This window comes from Pistacia vera, unplaced genomic scaffold, assembly GCF_008641045.1.
Source record: "Pistacia vera cultivar Batoury unplaced genomic scaffold, PisVer_v2 Contig81, whole genome shotgun sequence".
Lineage (NCBI taxonomy): Eukaryota > Viridiplantae > Streptophyta > Magnoliopsida > Sapindales > Anacardiaceae > Pistacia > Pistacia vera.
In genome coordinates this window covers 34,358-61,922 of record NW_022196679.1, presented here as the reverse complement: position 1 = coordinate 61,922, position 27,565 = coordinate 34,358, and the positions used below count along the sequence as shown (strand labels likewise).

Below are 27,565 nucleotides of genomic sequence, written 5' to 3'. Positions count from 1 at the left end.
GTATATAACTAAACTTAAACGCACTAAACATAAAATAGTTATTTTCTAAGTTTTCATTCTCTACTTTATTATAATATTTCATGTTTGTTCCCAAAAGTATAATAAATATATGTTTTCAGTGTTTCCATTTTCAAATTCAATTTTTTTTTTTTTTAAATAAAATAAACACCACTAACAAAGAATTTGGGATAAACCAACCTCGGGGTAACCGAGTGGTTCGATAAATGTTCTTTGATATATTACTCAAGAGGTTCTAAGTTCAAGTCTCTCTTCGGTTGTTAATAAAAGTGGTCATTGGAGTTCTTACTCGGTCGACGATTCTAGGGTTTTGAGGGATTAGTTGAAATACGCGTAAACTAACTGAACATCAGGGGCATAGCCAAAAACTCATTTTTGGGGGGTCAAGACGTTAATTAAACTTAATAATACAATTGTAAATAAACTTATAATAAATAATATATTTGGTATAAGTTATAAAAAAATATGAGTATTTATTCATAATGCTCTTTATAATTAATATATTGACGATATAAAATAAATTTATAATACTTTGACAAGTGTAAAACAAAACTAAGAAAATTTACTAATGAACAAGTTATTAAGCCAACACAAATACCACCTCCAAATTAAACTATAATAAAATTTATACTAATAAAATATTCAAAAATTTATATAGCTTTTATAGTAAAAATATTATCTTTTGTTGTATTTTTACTTTTATGTTTCGACTCCTTAAAATAATGCATAAAAATACATATTTTTTATATTTATGTTTTTTTCCAAACTTCAAAATTTTGATATAACTCATTTGTGGGTAGTGCAAATGGTTATAATGAATTTTGGATAGTATGGATAGACACATGGTCTCAGATTTGATTCTCTATCTGAGTATCCGTAATTTAAGTGAGAAACCGTGACGATAGGTTTTAAGCTAGCATATATATATATATAAGCACAAAACAATTAACAGTAATTTAATTTGACAAACAAATTTTAGAAATGATATTTATTTTATAAAATATATGAAAAGATATACAAATTTTTTTCGTTTTGTTGTTTGTATAATTAAATAATATATAGATATATATAATTCATTATATGATTTACTAAATGTATTCGTTGGGAATTTTTTGTAAAAACTAAGAATTTCATTTGATATATTTGATGAATTTAAAAATTAATTTCATATATATATATTTGGGATAAACAAATTTCGACATTTTTTTGGAAAAAAACATATAAATAAAATGAAAAAAGTAGACGGATTTAGAGAGGACAACGTGGCAATTTGAGTTTCTTTTAATTGTGCTCCCTGAGTAGGTCCCACCTTCAGGAGATATATCCAATAACAAAGTGGGTCCAAACTGACTCTGAGTTGAAGTTTTATGAAAAGGGTTTGATTTCATTTTTCAAGTGGAGGAAGAAGAAATTTCTTCTTTGAACCTTATTTTAACATTACCTGGAAGAAAACGACACCTACTTTAAGAACAAGAATTGCTTAGCCAGTAAACTATTCATTCTTCAATCGAAATGGGGTTGAGCTCATGCCGATTTTCTGTATCCGAAAAAGGGTCTCGACCCCAGATTGATAGTTTCATCTTTTCCATTTTTCTGTTTCCAGTTTTTTCTTTTTGGAAATTGGTTTCGGGATCTGAAAGCAATAAATTGATGCACAGGAACACCACAAAATTTTCTGTCAAATGGGAGGCCACTGTTTCTGTTACTGTTAGGTTTGCTGCTGCTAAGCGTATTTGGGCAGAAAATGTGCTTTTCAAAGTTTTAGGTACAGCTTCATTTTTGTCTCAGTGTTTATGTGTGGATAGGATTTATATTTATCTAATAAATTTTATGATAGGTATTGTACAAGCTCTTGTATTCGTTTTATATTTCACATGATTTGTTTTCCGGGAATTAATGTTGTTCCATTTCAGGATAAATGAGGTGCCGTTCATTATTGTTTTTAGTATTTTCAATTTAAAATAAAAAACAAGAAGTTCTATTTTAAGTTTTCAAATTATAAAAATGCGTTTATTATCATCGTTTGTATCTTTTCTAATTTATTATTATCTAAAAATGAAAACAGTAAAAACACATTTGTGATTCCTTTCTTAGGGCAAATATAAAATACTACGATAAAACTTGTTCATAAATGTTGAGATAAAGAGAGAATGAAAATACCTATTTATAGATAGTTCAACGGTAAGGACAAACCAAGGGGATTGTAAAGAAGTTGTACATGACTTCAATCCACAGTCTCAGGTTTGATTCTCCGTTGAACACAAACATAATATTTTTGTTCATGATTCATTTGGGGGTTACGCCGTTAGATGCTATGGCCTATGGGATAGTTTCCCCTAATAAATAGTCACCTCAGCTTGCCTGTTCAAATTATGAACACAACCTAATTTACCTTATATGAGCAAAGTGTTAGGTTGTTATTCTTAATAATATAATTTGAAAATGACATATCCATTTTGGAGTGGAGAATTGATAAGAAAAATCACAAAAAAAAAAAAAAAAAAAACAAACAAACAAACAAAAGTCTTTTAAATCATTCAAATTAATAGAAAAAGACAATTTTAAATAAAATTCTATGAAGGAACTATTCTATTCAAGAATTCAGATGTGAAATGAAGATAAATGAATTAATTAACTCAAGTACTCATAAATTGAGATATAAAATTAAAAATATAACACGAAAAATTTCCAGAGAAAAAGAGTTACATTTTTATTAATTAGAATTATGATTAATAATAAAAAGGAAGACCATGCAAAGACAATAATTTTCGATGATACAAGGAAAGAGATGGATTAAGGCATTAATTAAACAAAAAAGTCATGCCTTTAATTCATTACATTTGATATGGACACATCAATTATTAAGATTATATATAGTTAGATGAGTTAATTTGATGCATATGGGATGTGTGGCAGTTCAATTAATTTGGCCTCTTGAGAATATCTATTTCTTTACTCAACTTCTACCAACCTTGGGTTTGGTATTTAGTATTATGGTCTGCCATTTTCATTCAAAATCCTAACTTAGCTTCATCTAATCACTTGTCACTTAATAGAAATTATATAATATAGTTATATCCAGATTATATTATACTCGCTTTCTGCTGTAAATGTTTCTACTTTTTATATTGGTATTAACAATAATCCCCCTTATATATAATATAATAACAAAATTCTCATATGGTTAGAGAAATAACATAATTTCATCTATCGTTAAATTTTTGGTGTCAAAATACACGAAAGGTGGGAAATTAGATAAAAATTCATTCACCTATCATGTTATAAATTGTAACAGTATATTAATAGATAATTAACGGTAGGACAATTTTTGTTATTTCTGAAATTTAAAAGATAATTGTTTATTTGATCAAACTTGTTGTAAATTAATACTAATTACTCAACCTGCCAAACCAATCTCAGATCAAAACAGAAAACGCAAGAATCAAGAAAATCACACAACACACGATCTACTGTGGTTCACTTGTTCAATATAGAAAAAGTTACATCCACGTTGAACTCCAGAATATGGAGCTCGTTGCACTAGGATTAATCACTTCAAAAAGATTACAGATTACAGACAAATCTCCTTCACTGTTAACCAAACATTCACACACTCATTCACTTCTCTTTATCCTGCAAATTTCAACCACTAGAATACTCTATACCCTTTAAGGAACACCCTGCCCTCAAAATAAGACTCTAGAACGATTTACATAGAGAAGAACCAGAATGAATCTCGAATCGTAACCCAGTTTACAAAACGTATTTACAGAGAAAAGAGAGAAAACCCTAATACACGAACAGTTGCCAAAATGCGTGAAAAAGGTTCCCCTTTTATATTGTTGACTTGTGATTGAACTGGAGCCGTCAGATTCTCTTTAACTTTGATGGTTGTGATTGATTTGGACTAACAGGAAAAACAACAACGTTTTTACTAGGCTTAAACGACGTCGCAGGCTTGACTTATTTAACAATCTCCACCTTGAAGTCTGTGGCAGTCCTTCCAACAATGTTCTCCTGTTGTGCTGCAAGCATTTCCATATTCCTTCTTAGTTCTGATTTGGTTATCTCACATGCAATAAGTTCAAGCAGTGCTTGAACTTTGCAAGTGTTACAACCTTGGTTCCAATGTCTGCCGGGTTGTTTTCAGTTGGGACTTTCATCAGTTTCACCTCTCCTTTTGAGATCATATCCCTTACAAAATGGTACTGCACATCTACGTGTTTGGTCCTCTCATGGTACATGAGATTCTTCCCCAAATGAATAGCTCTCTGACTGTCTGAATAGACAGTCACAGTTCCATCCAGCAGTTTGGCTTCTTTCAAGAACCTTTGAAGCCATATGGCTTCTTTGAATGCGTCAGTTACAACCACATATTCAACTTCAGTTGTGGTTAGAGCTACCAGTGGATGTAACTGGGACTTCCAACTGATACAGTTACCTCCCAAAGTAAAATGGTATGCTGTTGTAGACTTCCGGGAGTCTCTATCACCTGCACAATCCGAGTCTACATACCCAACCATATCAAGTGAGGAGTTTCTTTTACAAAAATTTAAACTCATATGCACAGTGTTCTTAATGTATCTAAGAAGCCATTTCAAAGCATTCCAATGTTCCCATCCAGGGTTAGACATAAACCTACTTAGCAGTGATATAGAGAATGACAAGTCAGGTCTTGTACTAATCATGGAATACATGACAGGGCCAATAGCATTTGCATAGCGTATGGATTCCATTTTTAATCTTTCAGATTCTGTTTGTGGATTTTGGGCTTTACTAAGGATGAAATGGCTAGCTAGGGGCATTGAGGCATATTTGGAGTCATTCATTCCAAATCTAACTACCAGTTTCTGTAGATAGGACATCTGGTGGAGTTTTAAACTGCAAGTTTTTCTGTTTCTTTCTATTAGCATGCCTAATATTTTCTTTGCACAGCCTAAATCCTTCATTTCAAATTCAACATGTAATTTTCCCTTCAACACATCAATCTGAGCTTTAGACTTACTGATTAAAAGCATGTCATCAACATACAGTAAAAGATATACAGGATTTGTATCCACATGTGCAAAATAAAAACAGTTATCATGCCCACTTCTAGTGAAGCCTATCCCTACTATGAATGAGTCAAACCTCTTGTGCCACTGCCTAGGTGATTGTTTGAGTCCATACAATGATTTATGCAGCAAACATACATGATTAGGAAACTGTTTATCCTTAAATCCCATGGGTTGACTCATATATATCTGTTCTTCTAATTCCCCATGCAAAAATACAGTTTTTACATCTAACTGCTCTAACTCTAAGTCATGATGTGCTACTAAGGATAACATCACTCTTATAGTTTTAAATTTAACAACAGGGGAAAAGATCTTAGTGAAGTCTATACCTGCCCTCTGGGTGTAGCCTTTGGCCACTAATCTGGCCTTATATCTTGGTGGATCAGTATTATTTATGCCCTTCTTCAGCTTGTATAACCACTTGCATTCCACTGGTTTTGAGTCTTTGGGTTTTGGAACCAGAGTCCAAGTCTTGTTCTGCCTTAGGGAGTCCATTTCCTCATTCATGGTAGTGAGCCATTTCTTACTATCCTTTGATTTCATGGCTTCTTCATAAGACTCAGGCTCTGTCCTCTATATATCTACCCCAGCAAGTAGGGTTGTGTAGATAAGTTCAACATAGCTGCACCTTGGAGGTGGTCTTATTTCCCTCCTTGTTCTGTTTCTAGCAAGTTGGTAATGAGCCAGATCCTCTTGTTGGGCATTATCGCTGTTTTCTTCATTCTCATTTTCACCATCAAGATCAATATCAATGGTATTTTGTACAGGTTCAGCTTCTGGTCCATCAGTCTTGTTTTCAGGTTCTTATTGGTTGGTTAGCTCCACCTCAAACTGAGTACTTTCAGTTTGCTGTGGATTTTCCACTTGATGGCTTGAGGTACCTGCATTAGTGTTGGTAACCCTGCAAGGAAACACACATTCATTAAATACCACATCTCTACTGATAATGACCTTAATTCCTAGAGCCTCTCTCTCCCACAGCCTATACCTTTTGTCCCTTCTTGATATCCTAAGAACACACATCTTAGGGACATTAGTTCTAATTTCCCATCTTTGGTATGTGCATAGGCAGCACATCCAAAAACTTTTAAATGGTTTATGGATGGTTTTCTTCATGACCATCTTTCTTTAGGACAAATGTAACCAGTTGCACTAGATGGAGTCCTATTAACTAAATAGGCTACAGTGGTTAAGGCCTGCCCCCAAAAAGACTTAGGTAGCCCAGCTGTGAAAAGGAGACACCTCACTTTCTCTAATAGTGTCCTATTCATCCTCTCAGCAACTCCATTTTGCTGAGGGGTTCCTCTTACAGTCCTATGTCTCTCAATTCCCTAGTCTCTGCAGTAAGTGTCAAACTTAGTGTTACAGAACTCCAATCCATTGTCAGTTCTGAGTGTTTTCACTTTTTTCTCCAATTGGTTTTCTACTAAGGTCTTCCAGCCCTTAAACTTAATTAGAGCCTCATCCTTGGATCTAAGTAGGTAAACCCACACCTTCCTACTAAAGTCATCCACTATAGCTAGAAAATAACTATTCCCCCCATGTGTTTTGACTCTTTCAGGACCCCAAAGATCAGCATGAAGGTAATCCAAACATCCCACAAATAGGTGAGTTCCTTTTGAGAAGCTCAGCCTGTGCTGTTTGCCTATGACACAAGTTTCACAAAAATCTAGGTCTGACACATTGTCATTACCAAAATACCCCTGCTGCTTGAGATAGCTCATACCAGTTTGGCCTATATGGCCCATCCTTAGGTGCCACTTTTCTGTAGTTGAAATGTTAGTAGATATAAAAGCAGAGTTAACATTCAGTTGATGATATTGTCCACACAATATGTACAACCCATTCCTTTTAACACCTTCAAACAGCATTTTATCATTTTTGTATACAATAATGCACCCATTTTTAGCCCTGTAGCTATAGCCAGCTTCATCCAATGTGCCTAAAGAAATCAGGTTACGTTTAAGCTCTAGTGTGTACTTTACTCTGGTTAACATAATGAGTTGGCCACCTTTAAGTCTAATGGTTATATTACCCACACCTTAGACCCTACATGAGTGATTATTGCCCATAAACACTGTTTCAGGTTCACCATTTGTTAGATTCTGGAACCAGGTTTTATTAGGACTCATATGGAAAGAACACCCTGAGTCTAGTACCTATTCATTGGCCATTTCAGAACTAGACATAGTAAGGGCTTCTATAACTTCAATGCTATTACTAGAGGATGCTAAGTTGCTCTCAGTAATGTTTTGTTTCTGCTTCCTAATCCAATCATAACAATTCTTTTTGAGGTGACCAGGTTTGTTACAATGGAAGCACTTTCTAGTCTCTGATTTAGATTTATTATTATTATAGGCTTTCCCTTTCTTCTTATTCTGTGGCCCTAACTTTTGTTGAACACCCTTTCCAGTATCTTTACTAGAGTGACCAGATTCTTGTTTTCCCTTTACAAAAAGATTACTACCATTTCTTTTCTGTATCTTTAACTCAAGTTCTCTGGATTTTAGATCAGCTATTATCAGATCAACACCAGGGACTGTTCCAGTATACTGCAATGCATTTTTTACTACTAAGTATTCATCAGGTAAAGAATTTAATAAAATCATTGCAAGACTCGAATCCCCTAATTCTTGTCAGTTCCTTTTAGCACTAGTGTCATTTTAAGAAATTCATCTAGGTTTTCTTCTACTGACTTAGAGACATCCATTCTATAAAAAAACAAAGCACCTTTCAAAAATGCTAAATTAGGAGCAGACCTTAATGCATACAGAGTTTCGAGTTTACCCTAGAGCTCAAGCGGTGTGTCCAGGCCATCCACCTTTCACAGTACATTATCTGATAAATTCATGATTATCAGATTGTATGCCTCTTCATCTATCTCAGCTTTCTTTTTCACCTTTTCCTCGAACCACTTGGTTTCATCCTTTTCCAGTGCAATTCCCACCTTATTGTGGGATAACAATGCCTTCATTTTCTTTTTCCATGTATTAAAATCGATCTTCCTATCGTATTGGGAGATCTCCATACGAGTAATGCTCATTATACTATAATGACAGGGCAATCCAGTCTAAGGAGTACGTGGCATTGTTATACCAGAGGTTGCCAAGTACTGCCAGGCAGTTTTTAAGGCGGTTACTGGTTTTCCAACTGAAATACCCTTAAACAGATTCAGAACTATTTGAAACCCTAATTCGAAAAGAAAACCCCCAAATCCGAACAAAACCCTAATTTTGATTTTTGCGCTATTTTCTTCGATCCCTTGTGTTTATGACCTAATCTCACGAATTAATCCCAAGACTCAGCAAGATTTGAAGTTCTAATGATCTACGAACCTTTAAATCGAAAAACCCCCAAAACTGACAAACCCTAATTTTCGAATTTGTTAAGAGTTAAACGATTTCTAACCCTAGATACGCCTTAGAACCTAGAGCTTTGATACCACTGTTGTGAATTAATACTAATTACTCAACTTGCCAAACCAATCTCAGATCAAAACAGAAAACGCAAGAATCAAGAAAATCACACAACACACGATTTACCGTGGTTCGCTTGTTCAATATAGAACAAGTTACATCCACGTTGAACTCTAGAATATGGAGCTCACTACACTAAGATTAATCACTTCAAAAAGATTATAGATTACAGACAAATCTCCTTCACTGTTAACCAAACATTCACACACTCATTCACTTCTCTTTATCCCGCAAATCTCAACCACTAGAATACTCTATACCCTTTAAGGAACACCTTGCCCTCAAAATAAGACTCTAGAACGATTTACACAGAGAAGAACCAGAATGAATCTCGAACCGTAACCCAGGTTACAAAATGTATTTACAGAGAAAAGAGAGAAAACCCTAATACACTAACAGTTGCCAAAATGCGTGAAAAAGGTTCCCCTTTTATATGTTGACTTGTGATTGAACTGGAGTCGTCAGATTCTCTTTAACTTTGATGGCTGTGATTGATTTGGACTAATAGGCAAAACGACAGCGTTTTTACTTGGCTTAAACGACGTCGCAGGCTTCACTTATTTAACAAAACCTCATAAGGTTGAGATGAAAACCCCTATTTATAGATATAAACATTGTTAAATGATCTTGGTAACTCCTTTTTCGGTAACAATAAAAGACAAAATAATCAAATTGTTTCATATTAAAAATGATAAAATCTTTTTTAAGTATTTACTAATAGCATAAAAGAATTTTCGTGTATTTATTGTTTTCATTTCCATATTGATAGCTTTCAATGAAATGATATTAAACATATTTTTGACATCTTGAAAATTTTAAACTCCTGAATTGATATAGTTATTGATGTGATGACACCATATTGATAATTGGATATAAGATTTCTTTTATTAATTTCACAAATTTATTGATGTATTCAATAACCCAATAAGAGTTTATATTTGGTCATACCATAAAAGAGTTTAATTCTATAAGATAAATGGGAATAATCCTATTAATATATCCCCTATAATGTTTCTAAAGTCAAATAATTAATTTACCAATTTATGAATTGAGTATATATAGCATGATGAAATAGATCCTAGTTCTTAGACTTAAGAGGAGTTAATATAGTTTTGTTCCCTTATTAAATGGAAAATCTAATATAAAGAACCATTTGGCTATGGCCGGATGGCAAAACCTTAGGTTATCCAAGTTATCCAAAGGTCTTATGTTTGAGTCCCATCAAGTGGCCACCTACCACATTTGTGATTTAGCTAGCCCATTGAGCTTATACCCCGGAGATTATTTGAGATGCGGGCAAGTTGGCCCAATGTAATACTCAAGATGTGAAAGGTATGTTCCTAACTCAAAATAGTCCTTTAGATGTTAATTTTATGTTAAAAAGCATAAAACATAACTAACGGCAAAATAGTTGATTCATCTGGAACGGTATGAATCAATTATCCATAGAAAGACATTAGGCAAAATAGTCGATTCATTTGGAACGGTATGAATCAATTATCCATAGAAAGGCATTAGGGGCCACATGGTCATTTTGCCTCTGGATAAGCATTGAAAAAGTCAAGGATGAGAAGGCTTCATTGCATTTAATGACATTAATTAAGTAATAATTATGTCTAGTGTGAAATGACCAAAATGCCCTTATATGAAGAATTAAGGACTGATGAGTTATACAATTAAAATAATTGGGCCAATTGCATAATTTTAGAAAATAAATGAAATATTTTCCTATAAATGAGATGAAATTCGTTCAAGCCAAAGGAGAGAGCCTTTCTTCAACATTTCTTCCATTTTCTCTCAAATCTTCCATGAAACAAGCTTTCTTTCTCTAAGTTTTAAAGGAGTTTTGCTTAATTTTTCAAGGAGAACAAGATAGGAGCCTTGGATCTTCAATTTGAAGGGTTTAAGGTAAGGATTAAAAACTTTAGTTTTGATGTGATTTGAAGTTGAGGTAGATGTTGAGGTATAATGTTATAATGTAGGTATAAGGTGTAAAAGAAGTCAAAGGCAAAGGATTTGTTGGAGGAATTCTTTAAAAAGGTAAGGAAGAACCTCCCATGACTTTAGGGTTTATGCTAGGGGTTGTAAATTTTATGAAACCTTAAATTAAGGCTTTAAGGCAAGAATTAGTTGATGACAAGTGTAGTTGAACTCATTTATTCTACTTATTACGTTGAATTCATTGTACATGAAGTATTGCTATTATGTTTTATGAGTTGTTATGTTTGATTGAAGAAAATGAAGTGTGGATGCTGATTGTGGCAAAACTGTAGTATGGGAGGCCACATGGTGTTAATGGTTGCTATTAGAAGTGTTGAGGTGTTGTTTGCATTAGCTTACAATGTTATAGCAATAGGATGATTATTGGAATGAGATTTTACAATCTTAAGATGTAAAGACTATTAAGGGGGAGGGGCGGTGGTGGTTGGGGTTTATTTGATCCATAAGTTGACCTATTGGTTATGTCAATAGGAATGATGTGGCATAGTTATATGAAAATTCGGATTTAGTGAGTTAGGGGTTTTGTTAACCCTACTCGTATTTTGACTATAACTTGAGTTATAAGATCGAAAGAGATGATTCTGAATCATTAGAAAGCTAAGACATAGAGCTATAACTTTTATGTTTATGCCAGGAGCCAATTCGTTTTAGAAATGGATGGAAAATGGCCTAAAGTATGAACTGGTTAGTAAGGTTTAAGATTTAACATGATCAATTCTTATGATTATGAATTGATTATTAATGTATTATTGTAATTATGCCATGTGACTAATGTTACCCATTAGTTAGATGAATTTGAAAGATATACATGGTCATGATGTCAATGCATGATTAATGTTATGAAATGGCATGAAGTGCGATGTAAACATGTTTTAAGATGATGTATGTGAACAAGAGGTAATATAAATGGATTGATAATCATAGATAAATTAAAAGTTTAAGCTCACCAAAATATGTATTACATGCCATAAGATGTTAGAGATTCATATAGACATGATGGGAAACGCTAAGCATATCCTCGATACGGGTTGAGGAAATATGAATATATGCTTTAGATGCTAATACGCATAAGCACGCCTCCCGAATGATGAGCTTAGATGAATTTGAGGCTAGATGATATAAAGTGGTAAGATGCTAAGAAAAGTCGCTCGGCTAGATATTAAAGGTTCATATGCGTTTAGTCGCATTACATGAGTTATGATGTTATTTACATTATGCGATGATTATGCTCATGTTAGATGATTTTAGATGCGTGTACATGTTTACATACTTATTGATGTGGTACACATTGATGTTATATAGCCATGGGATAAAATGATGAAAGACATATGAAATAGAAAAAAAAAACAATATAATATAATTAGATATATATATATATATATATATAAAATAAAAGGGGAAGTATCCCTAGATGTAAAAGATAAGTGATGTGTTGCCAAATATGTTCAAATAAAGGTCAAATAGCACATTTAGAATGAAATGAATCATTCCTTACTGAGCGATTAACGCTTACCCTTTTATTGTTGATTGCTTTACAGGTAGACCAGAAGCGAAGGATGCTAGAGACAGTAGGGCTACATGAGAGGGGAGATGATTTATTGTCATCTCGATGTTTTTATCTTGATGTAAATAATGTAAATGATAAATATTTGTGAAGCACCTTTTGGAATATTCCACCTTATAAATATGTTTCGAATGTGTATTTTATGGATAAATTCTTAAAGTTTTGAAATTATATGTTTGGATCCTGCATGACATTTTATATGCATGTACTGGATATTACTATTATTATCCTTACATAGATATTTTTTCTAAATACAACTCGTTTTCCAGACATGTATCCTCGAGATTCTCATTGAGGGATATTCAGAGGACACCTGATTGGAGGGGGTTTTTACACCCAAACGCCGCAATCACCAAAAAATAATCTAATATAAAGATTGATAGGTCACTTTTGAAAAGAAATTACTTGAAATAAACGGCTTCCATCTTTGTTATAATTCAAATTTTCCTAAATAAAACTATGCCTCATAAAAAAAAAAAAAAAAATATATATATATATATATATCAACATTAATTTCTAGAACCAAAAATTGCAACCAATGAGAGGGACCAAAAGAGAATAATGAATTCTAAAAAATTATTAAAAAGAAACTCATCGGGCAAGCATAACGTTGAGGGTTTTGGGCTTAATAAAATTGACACACGCCCAAATAGATATTGGGCCTAAAATTAGTCTATGGACCTAAATTGGGTTGAAAAAAAATATGTCTTTGAATTTCTTTTAATAGCCAGACTGCTTATGCAAAACTATAATAATGGACAATGGACCAATTGAAAACTCAGTAGAACGATAAGAGGAATGGGACTAAAGATAAAAGAGGGTTGCTAAATACACCAATTTTGATTAGAAAATAAGAGCAAGTAGAAATGGATTGCAAAATAAAATATATTAATTTATTTTTTTGTAATTTATAGATTCGGGATGTGGTTTGGGGAAAAATAAAAATCGGACAAGTTTGTTCGAACGAAATTGAAAAAAATTGGGTAGATTTTGTTTATTTGTAATTGTTGAACAAACGAAAACTACAGTTAAATAGTGTTACATATCAAAATTTTCTCATTGTAAATGATATATTATGTGTTATATGATATTAACATTTATATGAAGTAATGATTTAGTATTATGGGAATACTATTTTAATAAGAGAGAAGCTAGGGTTGGCCAAAATGCCATTTGGGAAAACTCAAGCTCCTGTTATGAATCAGAGATATTAAGCTTAGTTAGGGCACTAATTAATTATTGTGGACCAATGATTATATCCTTAAACAATATTGGTACGACACATTATCTAAGATTATTTTATAACTATATAATAGTATTCATATTTTTTGTCATTAATCCACTCGTATCCAGGTCACTGGGTTCTTTTTTCTTTTTTCATGATTATCCTTGTTTGAAGGTGTACGTAAACTAAAATTTAAAATCAAATTAAACTGTGTTGTTTACTTGTTTTATCATAACCAGCCAGTTTATTTTCGTAGGAAAAAAAATCTTAAACTGCGAAAATCATCATAAACTTCTCTTGAATTCGTTAAACGTTTGAAAATTTCATGAAAATTAATTCGTTAAACTGAAGGTGGCGTGATCAATTTTAGAACTAGTGAGATTATATCTTTAAAAAAACAAAAAAAGGCAATGAAATATGATCATTATTTTTTGTTTTTTGTTTTTTTGTTTTTCAAGAAATCAAAGCCAAAATATCTACGCAAATTAAGCTCTAGATAAAGTTCTAATTTCAGATAAAGCTGAAGATAAAAATTCGAAATATCATTTAAAAAAAAAAAAAAGGCCTATGTTTACATAAACGAGATTGTCAACGATAATACTGTATCATGAGTAATGCTATGTACACTAACCAATGTATATTAATCCAAGTATTAACATTGGAAATTTGAAATTTTTTTTTGGAGAGAATTTCAAATTTCCAATGTTAATAGTTGGATAATACAAATTGGTTAATACACGTAGTTTTATTCCTGTATCATACTCCTATAACTAGAAGAAGTCACTGTCTATGTACGTATTCATCCAGGGGTTGCGTGTAAATTAATCCCATTCAATGATGCGATTTTTATATTCTATTTTTGCATGTAGCCGATAATCACGCTTGATCCTTTTCATATTTTTTATTTTTCTCCCTGGAAGATCCCACAAATTATATTGTCATTTTGCATGGAAATTGGAGAGAAAGACTTTATTACGAGGTTTCTGTTAATTATGTTCGGGTTTTGTATTTTAAAATATCTCCCTTGAATTTAATAAATATTTACATATTCTATTAACTGGGATGATTTTTTCTTTTAACTGAATTATGGTAAAATTATTGTAAAAAAAAACTACTGTTTCTTAAATTTAAAGGGATATATCCTAATATTTTAAACGGCAGAACTCGGTTTTAATAAATATGGACTCCAGGGGAGGTAAAATTTTTATATGTTATTGTTATCTTCTTCTCATCTAATCAGCCACCATAATTATCATTTTCTTCTTCTTAGAATTCTGTGTGTCATGAAGAGGTGAACTGGTGAAGGCAGCAGCTGTGCGTGCAAATAATATATTTTTCTTAATTTAATTATTATCAGTACTCAATTTCTGATCTTTATTTTGTCTCCATTAATTGCCTGTCTTGTCACAGTTGTTAATCTCTGGAATAATTTTCCATGAATGAACAACAAATGTAGCAAAACAAGATTGCAGGATTAATTTCAATGATAATTTTCAATCGTTGCACTCAAACTTCATGGCTGGCGTCATAGAATGTTATTAATTTGGATAATTCGTACCCAAAATGGCAGCCAATTAATTTAATTATAAAAAATAAACAGCATAACTGTTAAGTAATTAATTAAGCTTACTCAAATATTCTTTGGGTTTTATATATATATATATATATATAGCAAAAGTTTACCAATCTTTTTTATACGTTTTAGCAGCCAGAAATTAAAATAGCCATATAGTTGTTCTAATGTCAATTATATTTATATAGGCATAGAGTGGCAATTAATTAATATGTGGAAAACAACAGGACATATAATTAATAATCGAGAGTCAAATATTGCTGCAGTGATAAATTTAGCTGACTTTTCGTTCCTCTTTATTTGTTTGTGTCTTTGTCTTGAAAACAGATGGGGCAACAAGAACCACAGATTAATGACGGTAAATGAAAAAGCTACAAAAATATGCCGCCTCATTAAGCTAGCACTATTAATCCACGTTTTGATTTGCAGTTCATGATGAGTTATGTTATGTTGTTCAGTCAAGCACGTTTTGTATATTTTTTATCAATCGGCATTTATTGATTTCTGGAAATAAATAAGAAATGTACAGTTGGAAATCAAATCCGATGAGACATTTCTGGAAATAAAGAAGAAATGTGCAGTTGGAAATCAAATCCGATGAGACCAATGTAATTGATATCATATTTCATAATGGAATATTGGAACTTAAATTTTTTTGAGTAATTGAGCATATGATTTTTCCCATTGTGATATTTAAATTAAATAAATGGATTTGATATCTTNTCCTATAACTAGAAGAAGTCACTGTCTATGTACGTATTCATCCAGGGGTTGCGTGTAAATTAATCCCATTCAATGATGTGATTTTTATATTCTATTTTTGCATGTAGCCGATAATCACGCTTGATCCTTTTCATATTTTTTATTTTTCTCCCTGGAAGATCCCACAAATTATATTGTCATTTTGCATGGAAATTGGAGAGAAAGACTTTATTACGAGGTTTCTGTTAATTATGTTCGGGTTTTGTATTTTAAAATATCTCCCTTGAATTTAATAAATATTTACATATTCTATTAACTGGGATGATTTTTTCTTTTAACTGAATTATGGTAAAATTATTGTAAAAAAAAACTACTGTTTCTTAAATTTAAAGGGATATATCCTAATATTTTAAACGGCAGAACTCGGTTTTAATAAATATGGACTCCAGGGGAGGTAAAATTTTTATATGTTATTGTTATCTTCTTCTCATCTAATCAGCCACCATAATTATCATTTTCTTCTTCTTAGAATTCTGTGTGTCATGAAGAGGTGAACTGGTGAAGGCAGCAGCTGTGCGTGCAAATAATATATTTTTCTTAATTTAATTATTATCAGTACTCAATTTCTGATCTTTATTTTGTCTCCATTAATTGCCTGTCTTGTCACAGTTGTTAATCTCTGGAATAATTTTCCATGAATGAACAACAAATGTAGCAAAACAAGATTGCAGGATTAATTTCAATGATAATTTTCAATCGTTGCACTCAAACTTCATGGCTGGCGTCATAGAATGTTATTAATTTGGATAATTCGTACCCAAAATGGCAGCCAATTAATTTAATTATAAAAAATAAACAGCATAACTGTTAAGTAATTAATTAAGCTTACTCAAATATTCTTTGGGTTTTATATATATATATATATATATAGCAAAAGTTTACCAATCTTTTTTATACGTTTTAGCAGCCAGAAATTAAAATAGCCATATAGTTGTTCTAATGTCAATTATATTTATATAGGCATAGAGTGGCAATTAATTAATATGTGGAAAACAACAGGACATATAATTAATAATCGAGAGTCAAATATTGCTGCAGTGATAAATTTAGCTGACTTTTCGTTCCTCTTTATTTGTTTGTGTCTTTGTCTTGAAAACAGATGGGGCAACAAGAACCACAGATTAATGACGGTAAATGAAAAAGCTACAAAAATATGCCGCCTCATTAAGCTAGCACTATTAATCCACGTTTTGATTTGCAGTTCATGATGAGTTATGTTATGTTGTTCAGTCAAGCACGTTTTGTATATTTTTTATCAATCGGCATTTATTGATTTCTGGAAATAAATAAGAAATGTACAGTTGGAAATCAAATCCGATGAGACATTTCTGGAAATAAAGAAGAAATGTGCAGTTGGAAATCAAATCCGATGAGACCAATGTAATTGATATCATATTTCATAATGGAATATTGGAACTTAAATTTTTTTGAGTAATTGAGCATATGATTTTTCCCATTGTGATATTTAAATTAAATAAATGGATTTGATATTTTATCCTTCAAAAAAAAAAGGGAAAAGAATTCGAATTGTTTACTAGGCTTAAATTTTTAAGTCAAGTCAGAATCTAAAGTTTTTCCATATTTTCCAAGAATAAAGTACTGCCTTTAACTTTATATTTTTTTTAGTGAGCAAACGACATGTTCTCACCCGAGATTTAGCCAAATCCTAAGTTTATACCCCTGATTCTATTTATTTTATATTCCCACCCTTAAACTAACACTGTAAGTTAATTTTAAATTTTGATTTATATAATTACCATCCTATCCTTCATTCTTATTTCACCCCACCCCACCCAACCACCATCACCTTCACCATCCAGCCATCACCACCACCCACCAAACCCACTCAATCGCCGTTCAGGCCCAATTTAGCCTGATTCCGACGCCGATTGACCAACCCAACACCACCATCAGGATCCTCTCATCTCCCTCTTGAAAACCCCTCTCATCTCTAACTGTTTGCTGCCACCATTCGTCAACCATCGCGATCCCCCACCCCACAGATCCCACAAAGCACACCTTGGCGTATTCTAAAATCAGTCCAGTCGTCGTCCTTTTTGCCACTTTTCCAGCTTTTTTTTCACCCAAAACCACCACCATCTGCCTCCCTAAACCTCCCACATTAAAACTCCAGCCTTTCCTCAATTAAAACCAACCATTCCAACCTGGAAAACACCGACCACATCTGGGTTTTTCTATGCGCTGTGCGATTGTCTCCAGCTGGATTCTGGCTGATTTTGGTGGCCTCAACCCCAAACGACACCACCCTTGCACTCACAAGCATCTCCCCTTCAAAACACCCATCCTTCCCGACCATGATTGCTCGCTATTCATCGCCGCCACTCAACTTTGTGTTTTGTGAAATTAGTTGAAATGGAATTTGGTTGGGTCGTGGAACTAATTTTTGATTTAGTTTTTTGTTTGATGTTTTAGTTTGACTGTTGTGTGTTTAGGTGAATGTGTTGGGAAAGAAGAAGGGCCGAATATGGTGGCGGTTTGGCTGGCTGGTGTTGGGAAAGAAGAATGGTCGACTGTGGCAGTGGTGGCTTGGCAGCAAACAGTTAGAGATGAGAGGGGTTTTCGAGAGGGAGATGAGAGGATCCTGGTGGTGGTGTTGGGTTGGTCAATCGGCGTCGGAATCAGGCCAAATTGAGCCTGAACGGCGATCGAGTGGGTTTGGTGGGTGGTGGTGGTGGCTGGATGGTGACGGTGATGGTGATGGTGGTTGGGTGGGGTGAAATAAGAACGAAGGGCAGGATGGTAATTGCGCAAATCAAAATTTAAAATTAACTTATAGTGTTAGTTTAAGGGTGGGAATATATAATAAATAGTACCAAGGGTATGAACTTAGGATTTGGCTAAAACTTGGGTGAGAACATGTTGTTTGCTCTTTTTTAGTTGAGTCAACATCAAATAAAATTAAAAAAAAATGATTATTCGTTTATTCATATGATTTTTCTGTAAAATTTATATAGATACATAATGTGATATATATATAGGATTAACAACATAGTTAGATAGTTGCGCTTGTTTTGTTTTTTTCAAAATACTCTATTCCTATCCTTAAAAAAATACATATTTGTTTCTCTATTCTTAAAATCATATCCTATAATATTCAACTTTTAAATCCCCATAAGTTTGTTAATTTAGCTAAACAACCCTAATAATTATTTTTTTTATAAATTGACAAAAACACCCCCTACCAACTCACATTTGTTAGATTCTGACAACCACCAACGGAAGGTGACCAGAATTTGACATAATAACACACTACCGGCTAGATCTGACTGGTAGTGCACCGATCTGACATTTTCTGACCAAATTCATAGTAGATCTGGCTGTCAATGACGACTAACATATGACTGTCATTAACCGTCCACGACAACCATATCTTTCGCTGTCGTTGATAGCCAGATGTGGCCAGCCAGATCCAACCTTAGTTCTGACATTTTCTAGCCAGATTCGCCTGGAAAAGGCTATAGCGGTGCACAACCGGCCAGATCTAGCTAGTCGTACGCAATGAAACAAGATTGGCTGGAATCTAGTAACTGTGGGTAGATGAGGGTATTTTTATTAATTTATAATTTTTTTTATTTAGAGTGTTTAGTTAAATTAATAAACCTAAAGGTTTTTTGGTTAATTTTCAAATCCTACCTTTTAATAATAATCCAACTCAACTTGATAATAATCTTTCAAAAATACTATTTAAAACAATAAAACAAACACACCATCAATATTATAATATTCATGTCATAAGTATTTAGATATAAATAAAAATATTAATCTACAACTTAAAATAATCAGAAATAATTAAAGATAGTTGTATATAGCACGAAGGACCTGCTGCCCCTGGCAAGAATATCTAAATGGAAAATGTGCAAGTTAAAGGCACAAGACCTGTCAATTAATTGACCCTGTTCAGCCACGTCAATGTCTCGATCAATTTTGTTTTAAATTTCCAGGCCGGCGTTTCGAGATTTGTAATGTTCAATGAACCTGAAAATTAATAGAGGTAAACTGATGCGAACACTTCAGTTAAAAAAAAAATGATAAATATTATTGACGTTTAATTTTGAACGTCAACAACTCATATGCGGGAAATATTGAGCTGATTCAGGAGACATACGTGAATGGATTCATGAGATTTGAAGGGATTTACAATTGTCAGATTCTGACAACTACCACCAAAAGGTGGTCAAAATTTGGCGTAATAGCACACTACCGGCTAGATCTGGCCGGTAGTGCATCGATCTGGTATTTTTCGATCAAATTTGCAGTAGATCTGACCGTCAATGATGACTAATATATGGTCATCATTGACCATCCACGATAAACATATCTTTGGCCGTCGTTGACAGCCAGATGTGGCCAGCCAGATCTAACTGTAGAACTGGCCTTTTCTAGCCAGATCCGTGGCGGATTTGGCTGGAAAAGGCCATAGCGGTGCACAGCCGGCCAGATTTGGCTGGTTGTACACAATAAAACAAGATTCCGACGGTGGTGGCCAGAATCTAGCAACTGTGGGTGGATGATGATGTTTTTGTCAATTTATAATTTTTTTATTATTGAAGGTGTTTAGTTAAATTAACAAACCTAGAGGTTTTTTTGGTTAATTTTCAAATCCTATCTCGTAATAATAATCCAACTCAACTTAACAATAATATTTTAAAAATACTATTTAAAACAATAAAACAAACACACCATCAATATTACAATATTCATATCATAAATCTATATTTATTTTTATAATTAGATGTTGAATTTTATTAGTCTTTATTAATTTTTATGTTGTATATAGCACGAAGCCACGAAGGACCTGCTGCCCCTGGCAAGAATATCTAAATGGAAAGGGCGAGCGATATTTTCCCACCCAAGGTTTGATGAAATGACCTTTCCCACCCATCAAGTTTCAAAATAACACTTTCCCACCCTTCATTAGGTTTGGTTAGTGTTTTCTGTTAATATTTGACTAAAAATATGAAAATACCCTTAAATATTTTATTTCTTAATTAGTTGATTATAAATTTAAATTTATTTAATTCAAAGTATTTATTCGATTATTTATTAGTCCAAGTATAAAAATATATTTTTTTCTTTGTTTATTTAATTAATTAGGAACATTGATTTTTTATATTAATTAGTAAAAATAAAAAACATTATAAAGAATAGTGATATGATATTGATGACATTATAAATAAATATTAAAATTATTTAACTTTAAATAATTTTATAACATTAATCCTAATTTTTAGGTGGAGTTAACTATTTTTTCTTTTTTAATATTTGACTTTTTGACTAATTAAAAAATAAAAAAAAATTTAAAATAAAATATTTAAGAGTATTTTTATCTTTTTAATAAAATATTAATAAAAAATAAAACAGAAACTACAAAGGGTGAAAAAATGTCATTTCGAAACTTGGGCGGAAAATGTCGTTCTCCCAAATGGAAAATGTGCAAGTTAAAGGCACTAGACCTATCAATTAATTGACCCTGTTCAGCCACGTCAATGTCTCAATCAATTGTGGTAAATCTCCAGGCCGGTGCTTCGAGATTTGTAATATTCCCTTAGCCTCCAAAATTAATCAGGATGTACATAAACTAATCCGATCAGTTCAGTTAAAAAAAAAATAATAAATAAATAAATATTAAGATTGATAACATATAAAATAATCACACTTCATAAAATAAAATAATTTACCCTACTTCTCTATAATGGTCAATATCCATGAATGAGAAAGAAATGTTTAAACACTGTTATAACATATGATCTTTAAAAAAGCAATGTTTCGTAACCTAAATTTGACTATTACCCTTAAATTTATTTTTTGAGATTTCTCTCTTTTTTTTTTTTTTTGATAGAGAAATAAAAACCTACTAGAACGAGCCAAAATATATTGAAACAATAATTTATGTATTTATTTATTTTCCTTTTGTGTGATGGCTTGAAAGAGTCTCGAGTGATTAGTCTTTTTTTTTTTGATAAAGAAATGGAGGAATCTGGGGCCATCTATGTAGAGTCCCTAGTTTTGCTACTTCTAGAGTGATTGATTATAGACAAATCAAACACTGTTTAACTTTGATTGCAAACTGTTTAAAAAAATTCTGTTATTTTCTATATTTATGATTGAAGTGTTGGACTTATGGAAGTTCAATGGAAACTCCATAGTCTGTTTCCTTCTTCAACCTCTACGTCTTTGAAAAGTTGCTTAAGTACAGAAAATTAGGTGAAGCTTTTAATTGACCTTAAGTGTCATTTATATTTTTGCTCCCTGTGTGAGACTTCCCCATTTTAGCTTCAATCAATGAGAGACTCCATGTCTTCCTTTAGTGAGAGCAAAAGCACTTCTGCGGAAAGTGATTCTGATCATGAGCTCCGAAGAGGGCCGTGGACTCTGGAAGAAGACTCTCTCCTCATTCATTGCATATCTCGCCACGGAGAAGGCCGCTGGAATTTGTTAGCAAAACGTTCTGGTAACTTTGATTCTTCATTCTTTTTTTCACTTATTTGAACAAGCTTTTTATAGACTTTATCTAATGTTTTTTTTTTTTGGGTTTATTTTGTTTTGGTCAAGGCTTGAAGAGGACTGGAAAGAGTTGCAGATTGAGATGGCTAAATTATCTGAAACCAGACGTGAAGCGCGGAAATCTTTCTCCTCAGGAACAGATGTCCATTCTTGAACTTCATTCTAAGTGGGGTAATAGGTAAATCATCTAAATTATTAATTTTGATTTTCTTGATTTTATTTTCACTATTTTTTTGGTACTCTGTTCTATATGCATCATTCATTAATCAACTTGACATGATTAAAGTGGTAATATACTTTAGTTTGATCGCGATGAAAGAACTATTACTTTAGTTATAGTGTCACGTCGATATAGTTCGTTATATTAGTATCTGAAAATCTAATAGTTAACATTAAAACGATTATATCGATCCAATAAAATTTTTAAAAAAGACATAAAGTAATTATAGTACACATAAGTTATAAAGGGAATAAAAAAATGATGTGAATCTTTATTATTATTTTTGGCATTATTCTATAATGCTTAATTTCTCTACTAAAATAAGGTGAAAATTTATCGATTGTTTAATTTTGTAGGTGGTCAAAGATTGCTCAACATTTACCAGGGAGGACTGACAATGAAATCAAGAACTACTGGAGAACTCGTGTTCAGAAACAAGCGAGGCATCTGAAGATCGACGCCAACAGCGCAGCATTTCAAGATGTTATTCGTTATTTCTGGATTCCCAGATTGCTTCAGAAGATCAATGAATCATCATCATCATCATCTTCGTCAAGTTCAGCTTTGCATAATTCCCAAAATTCAACGGTTAATATTCTCAATCCTCAGTCTTTCGATGACCATGCTAATTTTCAGCAATATTATTCAACGTCATCGTCTCCACTACCAGCAGCCCCACCGAAAGTTGCAGGCCAGGGAGCCGTTAATTACGGATTTAATCAGCAAGAGTTGAACTCAGACTCCGAACACGGCCCAAATTCGTCCATATCTTCATCAGAATCGATGAATATCTCACAAATATCTCAGTTTTCAGACTACCAAACGAGTCCTTTTCATTATCAATACAACACGTTTCAAAAAGATTTCTATTTGGAAACCATGGCAAATCAGGGAGATTTCATCAACCCACTTAGTGATTGCCAAATAGAAGCTGATAATAACAACTGGGCTGAATATGATCTAGCAGCAGATGGCATGTGGACCATGGATGAACTGTGGCAATTCAAGACTTCACAAGAAAATTAATGGTACCTGAAAAGTCTTTGTTTTCTTATTTTTACTTTTTTGTAATAAACAAATATAAAGGTTCAAAACTTTAATTTTAGTCAGTCAATATTAATAACAAGCAATTGTTAATGTTCTTCTTTAAATTAATTTTAAATTATAGTCTAATTTGAGAAATCAAATACACATGATGTTCTTTTGTTTGTTTGATTAGACCATGAATATAATGTATGTTACTCTTCTAATTAAGTTGTATATTATTAAATTCATTCTTTCTTATCAAGATTTATCATTTATGTGATGAGTTATATCTATTTTCACTTTGAAATCAAATACACATAATTTACACTTAATCATAATAATTAGATAGACACAAACTTATTGAAGAAGAGCAAATGAATTTTTCCCACCCAAGGTTTCCCTTAATGACACTTTCCCACCAAAAAAGTTTAAAAGTACCACTTTTTCACCCAAAGTTAATACTCCATTACTACCCAAAGCCGATTCAGGCCGTGGAAATTCTCTCTATCACCACCATTTGAACCTACAATCTCCTCTCCACAAAAACCTTCTTTCGTTGACACCTTATTTCTCGTCGATTGTTGGCTACTGAAAAGCTAGGGTTTCCTATTCTTAATTGATTTTTGGCTTATTTCGACGACAAATATTCAATCGATCACCATCAGTTGATCCATTAACCTCAACTCTACAAAACCTCTCTTACCCTAACTCTTGGTAACTCAAAGAACGTCGGCTAAGAAAGTGAAATGTATTTTGGGTATTAATAAAATATAAACTTTAGATGGGAAAATGGTATTTTGAAACTTTTTGGGTGGGAAAATGTCATTTACTCTATTGAAGAATTATAAAATTTAGACTAAAATATGGATCAATAGTGGGCTAATGTTAATTCACCAATGTATAAAAGTTATGCATCTAAAATATAATACTGTCTTAGATATTGTTAGGGTTAAATCATTTAAAAAAAAATCATACACTTTGTCTAACAAAACAAGATGTTAATATATTGATTAAACTTGCATATATACAACCATATAATATAATATCTTGTTTGAAATTATATAACCATATAATATAAAATATTTTTTAAAATGATAAAACCCCACTTATTAATCAACGACCTCAAGTTGGGGCGTGACAAATGGTAGGAAAACAAGTTCAATATGATAATCATTTGCTCGAAACATAGGTCAATTCCTTTCAATATTATTTCATTTGTTTGATTTTAAAGCCACAGGATAACTATAAGTATAACTATTAGATCTCTGACAATTTAATACATAAATTAAGTACTCCACTGGCTGCCTACCAACTGAATGAGCCGATTCTAGGAAACAATTCTTAAAACTGAAGCAATATCCCAGTAGTGTATAAGAGACCCCACTCCCTTTGAAATCATCAGGAGAACGACAAGAGTTTATGACAGTGAAAGTGTTGTCATCTTTCAATGAAATAAATAAAATTCAAGCAACTCTTGGAAAATAATTTTGATTTTGAACTATTTTTTTCATTCTGTCACCAACCCATTTCACTTACGAGATTCTAGATGCACATCTTCATTATTTTCCTTTAAGTTAATTACATTTTAGCCTCTAAGATTTGATATTTCTCCTCAATTTTAAGAACAAAATAAAGACATTTTAAATAAACAATTATCGATATCATTTTTTACATTGATGTATTGTAAAAATAAGTCAAAATTTCCCATCGCTTGCACTTTCAATCACATTAGTTTGCATACAACTATTTATAAGATTTGTTTGTACGTTTATCATTATTGACAAAAATATAAATAAAATGTGATATAAAAAAAAAATTAATACCAGAGGATAATTCTAACCCTAGTAAATTAGCATTTCTCTTCCAAAACTAAAGACAAATAATTTAATCATATATAAACTCTTTACAATCTTTTGGCAACTTCACTCTAGGTTCTCTCAGTTCTCATTGTGTGGTTGAATTTTCTCTTTTGTCAAATATTCAAATCATAATTCTCATATAAAGTTCATAAAACTCAAATAATAATTGAATCGTGATAAACTTTTCTTAAATTAATTAACATCAAAGACCTTCGACCCTTGTGCTTCACACTAATCAAAATTGTTTGTACGTCTAGTATTATTGATAAAATATAAACAAAATGTGATATAAAACAATAATACTTAGGATTTTTCTAACCCTAGTAAATTAGCATCTCTCTACACTCTACCAATTAACAATAAAGACAAACAAATTAATCATATATAAACCCTTTACAATCTTTTGGCAACTTCCCTCAAGGTTCTCTCAGTTCTCTTTGTGTGGTTGAATTTTCTCTTTTGTCAAACAATCAAATCATAATTCCCATATAAAGTTTATAAAGTTCAATTAATAATTGAATCGTGATAAACCTTTTTTAAATTAACTAACATCAAAGACCTTCAACGCTTGTGTTTTACACTAATCAAAATTGTTTGTACGTCTAATATTATTGATAAAATATAAATAAAATGTGATATAAAATAATAATACTTAAGATTCTTCTAACCATAGTAAATTAGCATCTCTCTACCAATTAATAATAAAGACAAATAAATTAATCATATATAAACCCTTTACAATCTTTTGGCAACTTCCCTCTAGCTTCTCTCAGTTCTCTTTGTGTGGTTGAATTTTCTCTTCTGTCAAACAATCAAATCATAATTCCCATATAAAGTTCATAAAACTCAATTAAATAATTGAAATCGTGATAAACATTTCTTAAATTAATTAACATCAAAGACACCCTTGTGTGTTTCACACTATCTAGTTATGGAAAATCTCTCCAATGGAAAGATCTTCGTCTACCCGTTTTCCAAATCAGATGAATTTGATACTAGTAGTGGGGAATTACTTTATAATATAAATACTAATATATTGTATCTAAAAATCCATGATCTTATTATTACTTGAAATACAAGAGGACAAGTCAAAGTAGTTCATTTTTAAAGGGATACTGAAAGCAACCAGCACATGTTAGAATTTTATTTTATTTTTTTCAACAAATAGTCGGTTAACTAATATTGACTGAAAGATATCAAAACCAATTGGCATTTTGATGCATGATAAACAGCGCATAAATTCTTTCTTCTCATAAATGAATGCATACAAGAATCCAATATTTTAATGGAAATTTACTTCTGGAAATTGAAAAAAAGGTGGTCCTGATAAAGATTGTTTCCAACAAGAAATTACATCTTAACTAATTAATTAAAAGTAATTGACTGGTCAAAGAACTCTCCATCACTGAATTAAAATACTCCTACTAAGCTCACGAAAAAATAAATAAAATCTCTGTAGAAAGAATCTGACTATTCTCCTTGGCATTTGCTAACTTTTCTTGCAGAGAATTCATACCATTAATGTCGATGTCATATTCACTAACTAATCGGACAATTTATTATCTTATCCAATTAACTTTGCAGTAGTAATAATAATAATAATAAATTGGAAAAATAGACAAATATATATATGTATATATATAAAATTTAAGAGGAGGTAGCTAGGGTTTTGGGATAAATTTTATAACCAATTGAAAAGTTTTTAAAAATATTTTTATTAATCACAGGATGCAAATCCGAATATGTGATAAGAAAGGAGCATATTCCAAGGAAGTTTGATTAAAAAAATGTGTAATATTGCAATTTATAAGCCATAAAAATAGACTTGAAATTATTTTTAATCTAGTTAGTTAATTAACAAGATGACTAAGATCTTTGAATTGTTTAATTATGGATATAAACATCAAACATCTTACCTAATATCTAAATTGATTAGAAGAATCAAATTAATAATTGGTTGACAGATGAATATTTAAACTTTACAACTATATATTACTCAACTCGAAGCTATCTATCTCAGCTGTCTTGAATAATGAATAATATCCGAATCATACTTGAAAATAACCTTGAATTAATGCTAATCAATAGTAATTAAATAAAAAAGAAAGTAAACAACATATTCCCACCCAAGGTTTAGCGAAATCACAGGTTGGTACCCCTAGTTTCATAAATTTCAGATTCTCACCCTTAGATGGATATTGTTAGTGATGGATGAGCTTTGACATAGGAGCAGATGATGCTATTACTAAACTGCCCTTC

The 27,565-nt window shown here is 32.0% G+C and overlaps 1 protein-coding gene across 1 annotated transcript; it reads left to right on the top strand.

Moving 5' to 3' along the window:
• The first annotated feature begins 21,652 nt into the window (after positions 1-21,652).
• On the top strand, positions 21,653-23,603 carry LOC116117449 (transcription factor MYB62-like). The gene is made up of 3 exons (XM_031403473.1): positions 21,653-22,148; positions 22,250-22,379; positions 22,778-23,603. Exons 1-3 carry the CDS (start codon positions 21,980-21,982, stop codon positions 23,445-23,447), a joined length of 969 nt encoding a protein of 322 aa, XP_031259333.1. The 5' UTR covers positions 21,653-21,979; the 3' UTR covers positions 23,448-23,603.
• The last annotated feature ends 3,962 nt before the right edge of the window (positions 23,604-27,565 follow it).